This window comes from Anthonomus grandis, chromosome 9 (assembly GCF_022605725.1).
Source record: "Anthonomus grandis grandis chromosome 9, icAntGran1.3, whole genome shotgun sequence".
Taxonomy (NCBI): Eukaryota; Metazoa; Arthropoda; class Insecta; order Coleoptera; family Curculionidae; genus Anthonomus; species Anthonomus grandis.
Genome location: NC_065554.1, coordinates 5,732,785 through 5,745,555, shown reverse-complemented (window position 1 = coordinate 5,745,555; position 12,771 = coordinate 5,732,785). Strand labels below are relative to the sequence as shown.

At 32.1% G+C, this 12,771-nt stretch overlaps 1 protein-coding gene across 1 annotated transcript; it reads left to right on the top strand.

Moving 5' to 3' along the window:
• Window positions 1-517: 517 nt before the first annotated feature.
• LOC126740687 (uncharacterized) lies at window positions 518-2,336 on the top strand. Its single transcript, XM_050446815.1, has 2 exons — window positions 518-790; window positions 2,097-2,336. Exons 1-2 carry the CDS (start codon window positions 518-520, stop codon window positions 2,334-2,336), a joined length of 513 nt encoding a protein of 170 aa, XP_050302772.1.
• Window positions 2,337-12,771: the final 10,435 nt, after the last annotated feature.

The window sequence follows — 12,771 nt, the reverse complement described above, 5'->3', positions numbered from 1 at the left end:
CGTTAAGCATTTAAATAAAACATCTTTCATTTCTCTCAAATTAATATACAGCCAAAGACATTTGCTTAATTTTGGATTTAAAAAAATACTGTTTGATAGTTTCGTCCTGAGCCATTATTCGTACTGTGATTTTATAGCCCTTTTACACACTCATGCAATTTGCGCCAATTGACTTGTACAAACAAATTTGCGCAAGTAAATCGTTGCATGTAAACGAAAGCATGTAGTTTGCGCAAGCCAAAAAATGTGGCTTGAGTAAAGTCTGTTCTGGCAGAAAATTTGCATGAAGTTGGTGTATTTGCATGAGCGTGTGAACGATAATCGCGCCTACGGTTCAATTGGCGCATGCGGAGTAGTATCGTAATACTTGTAAACACGTGTTTCTGTTTGTTTATTTGCAACTTGGTACGTTTTGTGTGCTTGCAATAAAAAAGTACCAAGGTTTAGGTGTTTTTATGTGGTATTTTTGTTTTTATTGTTAATTGTTGCGGGCTTGTCTCGATTGTTGACACCCGAAATGTCGAAAGAAAAGGAGTGTCAAGCCTACGAAATTTTAATAGAAAAACTGCAAACCTTTAACCCAGTGGCTAACAGAGAGTGTGTTGTGAAAAAAATTAATTCGCTACGTACCACATACAGGAAGGAACTAAAAAAAGTGCTGGACTCCGAGCGATCAGGTGCAGGAGAAGAGGACATTTACGTACCTCACTTATGGTACTATGATATAACGAATTTTATAAGGGATCACGAAACTCCCAAAAATACAAAATCGAATATTGAAGATATGCAGGTAAGTACATTGAAAACATGTTTAGCAGTATTAACTAAATATTTAGACGTCTTGTTATTTTAACTAAAAAAAAATTTTGTTGTATTGGCTACATTTTGACACATTAGACACTGTGGAATTAAACATTTCCAAATTTTAAACAAATACAACTCAATTTCGAATTAACAAGATTTTCTTAGTGGTTTTAAAAAGTCAATTTTAGTTATTCTAACGATTTTAAGCTTTAGTAATTTAATTTTTTCAGTGTAAAGTATAATAATCAAACGTATTTTTTTAATAATTTTTAATAAAGCATCGCTGTAAATTATGTATTAATAACAATAATTAATATTAATATCTAATTAGATACAATTGCATCCTGCCAGGATACTTTTCCAGAATTGTTAAAGTGTATTTTAAATTGTTCTCTCACTTCTTTTGCCTCGGCAGTGTGATTTTGTTGATGGCCTCTTTGAAGATTTAACAAGTTATCTGAGTCTGTTCGTAAATCAGGAATAATTGTTCTATTTGTAGCATCTTCAGTATCAAACACATCACTGTATGTGTGAGAACAATTCGCAGAAATTCGCAGAAAATTGTGAAGTGCACAACAAACTAAAACAACTTTGTCAATATTATGTACTTGCAAGTTGATTGTAGTATGAAAAATTCTAAACCGGTAAGCCAGTATTCCAAATATATTCTCTATGATTCTTCTGGCCCTGGATAAACGATAATTAAAAATTCTTTTGTCATAATCAAGTTCCTTTTGACTGTATGACTTTAAAAATCTGGCCTTAAAGCAAATGCCTCATCTCCGATAAATACGTAATTCAATGGTATTTCATCCTCAGATAATGGTTCTGCTCCCAGTAAATTTAATTTATTTTCTAGTGATTTTTTCATAAATATAGTATTATCGATTATTCCTCCGTCAGAAAGTCGGCCGTTAGTTCGGATATTACTCATTACAAATTCGTAATTACCATTAGCAATCGCCATTAAAACAATACTGTGAGTTTTTTTATAATTGAAATAATATGATCCACTTCCAGAAGGGGCTACAATTTGTACATGCTTCCCGTCTACAGCTCCTAAGCAATGAGGAAAATTCCATCTAATTTCAAAATCATTTGATATTTTCTTCCATTCAGTGGCATTGGTGGGGAACTGAAATAAAATATATAAATATTAATTAACATGAAACCTAATATAAAAAGTTAATATAGGTACAAGTACATTTTTTATGACTGCATAAATATTATTAAAAATTGAGAGGTATATACAATAAAAAAGCATTATTGTTAAACAACGTTTTTTTTTGCAGGTTTCTGACAACGAATCAATAACTCTTGAGTCTGCACAATCTCCCGATGTATCTTTAGCATCCACGCCATGTTCATCTACAAGTACATCACAAATATCTTCCAAGCGATCTCAAGCATCCCAAAGAGGCAATGACAAATGCGATGAAGTGCTGGAAGTGATTGGAAAACGTTTAAAGGAACAGCCAACAGTTAATACTGATAAATTTAGTGATATTGGAAAAAATGGGCATCAAAATTAAGAGACCTCCCTCCACAACAAGCTATCCATGCTGGTCCGTCCACATTTAGTTTGTGAACGTCCAAATAGTTTAAATTTTTTCTTTTTATAATATTTCTTTGTTTTTCTCTCCAAATTAAAACTACCATTTCATTTAACTTAATTTTCTCCTTTTATTATAACCAATTTAATTAATATTTTTATATTTATTAAGTCTTAACAACAACAAATCTGCGCGTGTACGATAGCCTTTAAATTTCTAAATTCCTTTGGTTTGTACTGAGCGGAGACCAGAGAGAAGACGATTTCCTTGTTAGCACTTTATCATCGCGCATTGATTCCAGTGTCGTGATCTATACGTTTATTTCCGCAACTGTTGTCTTAGTCTTACCGCATCACAGATCGTGATTTACTTATCAAACCCGCAACCACTCTTAGTGATTCAATTCGAATTAGAAGACCCAATAAGTCCAAAGCAGGCCTGCTGAAGCTGGATACAGACACCTTAAGGTAAGGATCTTTAAAGGCTGGTTTTTCGACCTTTCCACATTTACTTTTAATCACACAAATACAGTCCACTTTAAATCTCTCACTGAATTGTCTAACTCGACCTTGTGCTTAACTAAAAAGATAAGTAACAACTTTACAAAAGAAAAACAAAAGAAAAAGTTCTTTTTTTCTTACCAGACCAACCTAAAAAATTGATCAACGATGTGTTCTATGAGGCTGAATTGGGAAATTTAATTCGAATTTAGTTTTTGCATATTCAGCAAGCTCCAAGAAACTAAAAGGTGCCACACAATGCTCAACAATCATATAACATTCCATCTACTTACAACAGTTACCCCAACATCAACGCTCAACCCCCATTGAACTCTCAGCCCTCATCTAATACTGAAACTGCTGCGCAGTTGTTTCAAAACTTTAAATAATTATTAGTTAATAATATAATATGTTAATATATTAATATAGAAACCTAATTACACTTACCTTTAAATATTGTTTTTTTAATACAGTATAAATTGCGTTACATGTTTCGGGAATTATAACACTAAGTGCTGCTTTGTAAATACATGTTTAAAATTTCAAATCCTCGTAACTTTTCCCTGTTGCCAAAAATCTCAATGTAGCTGAAAGTCTTTCATGGGGGGGTAATTGCACGTCTCATAACCGAGTTTGCTCTTAAAATTGCTGGTGTAACTAAATCAAGCAAATGTTAATATGTGGTTTCGTCCATATGCAAATAATTACGAAAATCTTTAGGTTCATTGCGTAATTCAGCAATTAAATTGGTGTGCGAAAGCAGATCCCTTTTTAGCAACCAAGGCTTGGACCATCTTCTTTTTTTCTTTAATTTAAGTTTCTTTTTAATAACACAAACTGGAACCGTACCAAGAATTAACAACTCATCAACATTTTCAATTTCCAGATATTATTAACTTCAATAAATAAACAATTTGAAACGTAGTTTTTTTTGCCGCTGACAGAAGGCAAAGTAGCTTATGGTGGAGGTCTGTCTTTAAACTGTCTTGCACAAATTTGTTTGAACAAGTCAATTGGCGCAAATGGCATGAGCGTCTAAACCGCCTCCCAATTCAGTCAAATTTGTACAAATTTGCATGCACAAATTGACTTGCATGCAAAATTGCATGAGCGTGTAAACGGACCTTAAGGCATTTCTTCTGACTCATTCGATAATCCCTTAAAATTGCAGCGGCTTTCGTAAAAAAATTCAAATAATAAATAATTTTAATTCTTGGCCGGATAATTTATAACAATAAATGCACCTCCATAGCCTAATAAGCAATAAAATACATCTAAAACAATATAATTTACTAAGACTAACTGTTCATGTGGCTCCAATCAGTGCTCACAGATCAAAACCATTTTATATCTGCCCAACTTAATAATTTGTTGACATCTTTCCATACAGCTAGGGTGCAAAATACTGCTGCAAATTTTTGCTGTAATTTGTGAAATCTTTATTTTTGCAATATTTCAAAGAATTATCCATGATGCTTTAATAAAGTATCTATATTAATAATTGGTTATTATTAAAAGTTTAAAATATTCAAAAGGAAATGTCTGGCGTAATCGAATATAAATAGTTACTTTCTGACGCTGACAAATGCACGAGCGTTTTTGAAAAGGAAAAAAAACCCAAATTTACCTAAGGTTTTAAAGAAATTATATAAAGAGCAGTTGCCAATAAGTGAAAAGAAAAAGGAGGATCATCTAAAACTGTGACAGAATCAAAATATACCCGGCAAATTCTATTTAGAAAACCTACCTTTATCTGGAGTACCAGCGACTCATAAGATATGGTTATATGCTGCAAGGGTGTCCGGTACAATTGTCACATATGATGGCTTCCAAAAAGTCTGTGAGGGTACCATTATTGCCTTTGTCAAAAATCAGGCGAAGATAAATGACAACAAAGACGTAGTTGTATATCAGCTATCTTCTCGTAATGGCATAAAATCATTTAAAGTTGGTGTAAGTGACAAATATTACGACATAATTTTAATCAACCTTTTTGGCCGGATAGAATTGTATTTCGTCCATTTGAACATAAACCCAGAAATTCAAATGTAAATTTTCAAAGACCAAATGTACACATATAAGGCAATTATTAGCTCTTAATCAAGTAACAGTTTATTATCAGAATTTAAAAGGTTTAAGAACAAAGTTGGTTGAAGTTTGCAAAAATGCTTCAACTTCAGTATATGGTGTGATGATGTCAAGTGAAACTTCATTGAACAGCAACATCATTGACAGTGAACTGGGTCTGCATAACTTTAATATTTATAGACGGGACAGATGTTTTGAATGGACTGGTAAAACCAGAAATGGTGAAGTACTTATTGCTTGCTGTTCACTTGCCTCTAAAGTCTGAATTGCTGCCTATGGCTCATGAAGAATTTGAAGCCATTTGGGTTTCCGTTATTTGGTAAAGTGAGACGAAGTTTTTGTTGCTTTTACACTCCTCCCAATTCGAAAACCGAAGACTACCAACGTTTTTGTAAGACAACTGAGAGGGTGGCCGCGGATTATGGTGACAGCTCAATTTTGATTGCCAATGATTTTAATCTACCAACATCGACTTGGTGTAATGACTCTCTTGGAATGTTTAGTAGTGGTGTTGTGCGGCATGCAGAATCATTATTAGAGACAATGCCATACCTTAACATGTATCAGATTAATAACATTCAAAATGAAAATAGGGTATTAGATCTGGTTTTTAGTAACAATAGTAATGATACCCTATCATACTCAAATGATCTTTTAGTTAAATGTGATCGACATCATCCTGCATTGGTGATTTTTATAAAGTTAAACAATTTTGAATCTCTTGATTATTGTGATAAAATATACGACTTCAAGAATGCAGATTATGCAGGTCTTATGCTTCCTTCTTAATACATATTGGGATAGTTTATTCTCATCTGATGTTAACGCTAATATGGACTATTTGTATAATGTATTGGGCAACGCTCTCACCTATTTTGTACCTATCATAAAAATTAACAATAAATTAAGTTTCCAATATGGTTCAGCGCAGAATTGAAATCAGAATTAAAAATGATTGCCACATGCAAAGTATAAACAGTCCAAAGCCGTTGAAGATTATGAAATGTTCAGTAATTTTAAAGCAATCTGTAAAAATCAGGCCGATCAGATATTGAGCAAACCCAATCTTCTATTTCCAGTGACCCTAAATATTTCTGGAAATATATAAGAGATAAATCAGAAAATAACAGTATTCCATCTACTGTAAAATATTTAGATGCAGTTGGTGAAAATGGCCATGAAATAGCATCTTTATTTGCACAATATTTTTCTTCAATCTACTCTCCTGATGATTTTGGTGTTGAAGAATTTTCGCAGCCTGATATTGCATGTTCTTTTGATATTAATGAAATGCATGTACAAATATCTGAAGTCTTTGAAAAGTTAACCAACGTCAATGTTAATAAGTGACCTGGACCTGACTGTATTTCAGCTGTCTTCATAAAACGCTGTGCTTTTGCTTTGGCACGTCCACTATGGCTGATTTATAATTTGTCTTTCATGGAAGTTAAATTATTTGACTCCTCTATTTAAGAATACTGGTCAGAGGGATTATATATAAAACTATCGTCCTATTTCTCTGGCTTGTCACTTTGCAAAAGTTCTTAAAAGTTTTGTCACATATTTTTTTATCAGAGAAATTTAAAAACATAATCTCAACTAAGCAGCATGGGTTTGTCAGGGGTAGGTCCATTACCACTAATTTGTTGCTTTACCAAGCAGCTTTGTGGAGGGCATTGGAGATTGGTGTGTCGGTTGATTCCATATATACTGACTTTTCCAAGGCCTTTGACAGGGTTAAATCAGTTTGAATCATTCTCTCCTGGTTACGAAATTGTCACTCTATGGTATCGGTGGTTGTCTTTTGGCCTGGTTGAAGTCATATCTGTCTGGAAGAACACAGATTGTAAAGATAAATAACTTTTATTCTAGTTCTTTTCCAGTGACTTCTGAGTTCCTCAGGGCGCCAATCTTGTCCCTTTTTTATTTAATTAACATTGTTTAGATTATTGTAATGTATTACTTTTTGCTGATGATGTTAGGATTTTTAGAATTATTGACAGTAACTTGGCACATCATGAACTTTGTTCTGATCTTCACAAATTTGAATTATGGTGCAAGAACAATGGAATGGTCCTAAATTCTAAAAAAACACAAATATATTCAATTTACTTTAGTGAGTTTTAATCCACCATTCCATCAGTACCATCTAATCGGTTCACTTATTGAAAAAGGCATCAGAGATACATGATCTTGGGGTGTTCTTTGATTGCAGACTAACATTTTCAAAAAATATTGAAAACCTGTGTCATAAGGGTTACAAAATGTTGGGTTTTATTAAGAGGCAAACTCAAGATTTCAGCAGTATTGATTCCATCAAACTTCTGTATTTTTCATTGGTTCGCAGTTAACTTGAGTCGAATTCATGTATATGGTCACCTTATTATGCTAAATATATAATGTGTCTAGAAAAGGTCAACGTAAATTCATAAGATATATTGCTTACAAGCTTAATATTCCTTGTATTGATATTAATTACAATGAAATGTATAGATTGCTGAACATTCAAAAGTTGGAGGGAATGGATAGAATGATGATTAATTCAAATAGTGTCACTATAGATTTGTTTCATTGTTCTCTGAGTTCACTTCAACGAATTTTGAAATCTACTTAAGTGCAATATAATTTTATATCTTGACTTGTCCTTATATTTTCTTTAATTATCTTGATAATACCTGTTATCTGTTTTTTATGCTAGATATCTAATGATAGTACTAATAGTTGCTGTGTTTTATTGTGATATAAAATCTTATTTTATTGAATATTTTTTATACTATATTTATTTTGTAAATTGCCTACCTCTACAGATGCACCAGATAATTTTGCTGAATCCAAGAGTAGCAAAGATGATGATCTTCCATTAATTAGTTGAGTTTACTCTTTACAATGTGACGATTGCAATGCAGTATACATTGGCCAGTCTGGAAGAAAAATCTCTACACGCATTAAAGAACACGTAGCGCTTTTTAAAAAATACCAATGTCAGTGATACCAAATCAGCGTTTGCGAATCATTTGCTGGCCTCTACTCATAATTTTTCTCCGGGGGTGGGAGCTGAAATGCTTCATGAATGCCCTAAAGGTAAGAAGCTTGACCTTCTGGAGAAAATGGAAATTACAAAAGCTAAAAAGAGTCCTGTTCTCGTGTGTGTGAATGACGTATTTACTTTTGAACCTAAATTAATTTTTAACAATTTAATTTAGCTAAGTATCGTTTAACATTTTCCTTGTAGTCACTTTCTTCAATTTACATTGGCTAACGTGTTAAGTTGTTTTAGCATTAGATTCGTATAGCCGATAGGTTTTACACTTAAGCACGGCGCCCACTGAATCGGCATCGACCGTCTCGGCACGGTCGGTACAATCGGCCGGATTTGCTTTACATGTATTTATAGGGGGCCGCGCGCACTGAATCGGTTCGGTACGTTCGGTCAGTTAGGTTTTCTCCGGCGACGATCTCATATTGTGAGGAGGGCAACTTTTGCCGATTGCACCGAAAGCCTGCGACTATTTTAGCATTTTTTTGCAGAGAGTGAGGAACTGTTTCAAAGAATTTTAAAAACCGTTGATTTGATAAATATGTCAAACGAAATTTCAATCGAAGCTGTTCGCAGTTTTAGAAATTGAATGATAAACAAAACACATATTATCATGATAATTTAAGGAAAGAAAACGAGTTATACAAATTAACTGGATGTTCTGGTAAGTGTCATTTATTATATCTTAAATCGGTGTTTTCGTTATTTACTGTTTATTAAGTATGCATCATCAGGAGATTTTAAAACTCAGTTTTAATTATCTGCCAACTTGGTCGGCGAAATGTGCGAGTGTGAAAGTTCTCGTTTTGGTGTTAAGTCGTGTACAACTCTTGCTTTGAATATAATTTATGTTTTTACAAAAATACACAAAAAAGGTAGCTTATTATATAGTTCAGAAACTTTTAAAATTTGACAGTATACCAACGTTGAGGTGCAATTTAGCTAAAATAATTTTGAGATGGCGCACAAACCAGTTCTCGTAATGATACAACCATCCTCTTTAAATTATTTTTCATTCTAAAATATTTGAAAAATATTGCTTCATCCTCCAGCAAATCATAAAAGAGATGATAATATTCTCCGAAATCTCTTCTTTTCAAAAAAATATGTACCCAAAATATCCTACGCTTTTCTACCGCTTCTACTTCAACACAGGCTAATGCAATCATAACATCCTCTTCAGAATCTCAGGAACTGCTCATTTTTCTTAAAAAACGCTTAAACGGGAGCGTAATCACAATACTTCTAGATGCTCGAATAGTCGAACCACTTTTAAACGTCGTCGTGTCTTCATTCTGCCGATTGTATGAGCGCTAGCTACCGATTGAACGGACCGAACGTGCCGAACCGACCGAGCCGATCCGATTCAGTGGGCGCCCTCCTTTATACTTATAACCTTGTTGTACCGGGTTCGATTCTCGTTGAGTCTATGTTGTTGCGTTCCACTTTTTATTTTTTATTTTTTGCTTTGTACAATTATAACCTTAAAATTATTGTTTATTTATGTACTGTGAAGTGTGTGGATGGCTTCTAAAGGTTTTTTATTAGTTTTATGTAAGTTTTTAGTTTTGTTTAGGTAGTATTTTTATTTTAGGCCTGATGATGCTCTAACTAGAGCGAAACAGGTGTAGCCCGTTTAATTACATGTTGTGAGACCGTGACTTTGTGTTTTTCTTTGTTTTTCGTCAATTTTGTATGTTGGTCTCTTAGAGAATATTGAATGAGATTTTTGGATTTAATGGACTTATATGATTCTTCCTTACGCCCATGATATAGTAATTTTAATTTTTAAGAAATCTACTATCAAATTATTTTAACCTGTTTTTCTCAAAAACGGCTGCTTGAAATTTAATAAACGAGGTAGAGTTGAAAAAGGATCTTATACCCTTAAGTTTTTTAGGTTAATTTCATCCTGCTGAAGGGGTTAAAGCAGCAAAGTCTAAAATATACTCAGAAGGTGACTAAACTTTAAAAGTGTTTTCTGTATTTCACCATTTTACTAAAAATAAAACCGTTAAAAATATATGATTTTTATGCGGGACTTTTGAGTAACCCTGTATAATACACAAAGTGAAAATAAAACAAATCAGTTTTATTGTGGATAATCCATTACTGGGCAATAAACAAATTATATGTTTACAACCGTTTAATGAAACTTTTCAAACATTACCACGGTATTTACTTTCTGCATGCCCATAAAAATTACATACGTTAATCACAAAAGTCGTAATTTTATATAGACACTGTATAAAAGGGTTATGTTAGGGCTGTAAAATTGATAACTGTCGGTTTAGTATTTTTGCGAACAACATAACTGCGCTTGTAAAATTTATCTGATTAACTGGTCATGAAGGTTTTATGCTCAACCATAAGAAAATATTTTTTTTAAGTCTTAATTGTCAAATGGTATTATTTTAAACATAAAATATATACATAAATAGCTTATTACAAATACATAACGAATTTCTTGGTAAAAAAATGTTTCTTGAATATTTGATTATTTTTAACTTAGATGCAAATTTTTAACGTTTCCTTAGAATTCAATTTATTTTTTAATTATATTTTAGTTCCAATGATTAGTTTTATATAAATTGCAACTAATTTTAATACAGAGTTAGTTTAGACATTTTAGATGTAACCAAATGAGGTGGAAATTCAAACATACGCTGATGATCTAATATTTAACCAAAATAATGAAGATAGATTCTCTTTAGATATGCAAGAGAGCTTTTTGCACTCATACTGGACATACCAAACTTAAAGGAAATGAAAATGAAAATAGGAAAATAGACTAAAAAATAAAAAAAAAATAAAAAATTTTGAAGAAAAAGATCTTATAGGTCCAGAACCAGTTTGACATCAAATGCATAAAATTATTCTGGCAAAAATCATCGAGTGCAGACTATGCATAAAGAACAAGAAAACGATGACACATATGTTATAGGGAACTGTCCAGCACTAGAGAGAATCATCAGGGATGTTATTTTTAGGAATGTCTTGCTTTAAAGACGGAAAATTTAAAAATGATTCTCCCAATTAACTGATTGAACTTCTCAAGAGTTCCAACTTGATAGAGGAAATCTAAGCAGGTGTAAGCCACAATAGATCAGTGAGTCGCAGTAGAGGGCTGATATTATATTACATATACTTTATATTATATACAATATATTACGAAAATTTTCAGAAATACACAATCCAATTTATAGATACGACTTAACAGTTATAATATAATTCATAGTACTAACTATACATATTTTAACAAAAATTAATGTGATTCTAATTTTTCATATTATCTCAAATAATGAATCCATTAGAATGAAACGAAAAATTTTACTAGACCACAAATTAGTTCTGTGTTCAAAATTTTTCATTTCCTACATTGATACAAAGGAAAAAAAAGTTTTTGTTTCCTTTGTAAGTAAATAAATATGTTATTCTACTATAAGGAACAGAGGAGCGGAGGAGGCACAAGTAGTAACTAGGAGGAAATTAAAAATTCAAACAAAATTGCAAAACAAGTGAGTCGACTTTTAAGGGATTATATTTTTGACAAATGGTAACTACGTAAAATGATAATCAAAAATAATTAACAAATGCACTTTAAATTACTTTATTAATAACTTTTTAAAACTATTATAATTTCATGTAATAAACTGCGTTAGTTCAATATTTAAATTTTTTTGGTTATGACTTCCCTCAATTTTTGTTTTTAAATTTTGCGGTAAGATCTTTAGAATTTTTGGAAGCAAAAATAATATATTTCTTTGCAAATGAGATTTGTTAAAAAAATATGATTGTATTTCATTATTTCTTTTAGAACGGGTGCTATAATGATGATCAAGCTCAGTGAAAATATTTTTTTTTTTTTTTTTTTAAGAAATAAAGACTTGTACTTACAAATAATCCTTTTAGGTTTAAAACATTAAATTCAGAATAAACATTACGTATTGAAGGATACTGGATATTGTTATATATAATTATCTTTAAGATTTTGTTTTGGCACACCTTTAAAATCTGCAATGCAGTTTCGCGAAGACCACCCCAAATTGGTAAGCAGTATCTTAAAATAGACTCTGTAAGAGAATTCTAAACTATTTTTATTGTTTTTTCCATTTAGAATGCTTCGAAGCTGGTAAAATTTGTAATATAGTTTATGAAGTTTTTTCGCCGTTTCGATAGCATGCTCATTCCAGCGAAGATGTTGATCAATATATAAGCCTAAATATTTAATTTTATTCGTTTTCTGTATACTTGGACAGGTACAAGAAGTATTTAATAAATTACAGGTTGTGGCATGAATTTTAACACGTTAACGACCATGTGCACCATATTGGTGCACACCCTGTGACCCTATTTGGGCACAGTGGATTGTAATGTTCCAAGTCGTGTGGGTCTAACAGGGACACAGCTACGTGCTTTTTATATGTATTGTTTGGTTGATCTGGTCCCTGGGAAACAAAAAATTGCATTGGGTTGAGATTTTTGTAATGTTTTTTAAAAATTTTTATAGTAATTCATAAAATTATGAATTTTTAACTTTATCAGCGAAATTTGTACCATTACCACTAACAGTTTATTATTACATTTTTAGGTTTAAAATTGCAAACGTGGCAACAAAATGCTCTAAAAAAAATACGGCGACGAATCTTCAGCCACGGAATTTTTTGTTTTGATTTTAAGGTGTGTCATTTGTTTTATTTTGCCGGCATGTAAATATTGTTCTTCTGTTTACTGCCTGAGTTCGTGTGATTAAGTGGTTGTATATAATAATTTATTTGGGTTTATATAT

Bases quoted from the DNA above. Each gene is read 5' to 3' on its own strand.
- LOC126740687 (XM_050446815.1), top strand. From the start codon at position 518: ATGTCGAAAGAAAAGGAGTGTCAAGCCTACGAAATTTTAATAGAAAAA. The intron at 791-2,096 runs GTAAGTACATTG...TTTTTTTTGCAG, and splicing joins CGAATATTGAAGATATGCAG to GTTTCTGACAACGAATCAAT.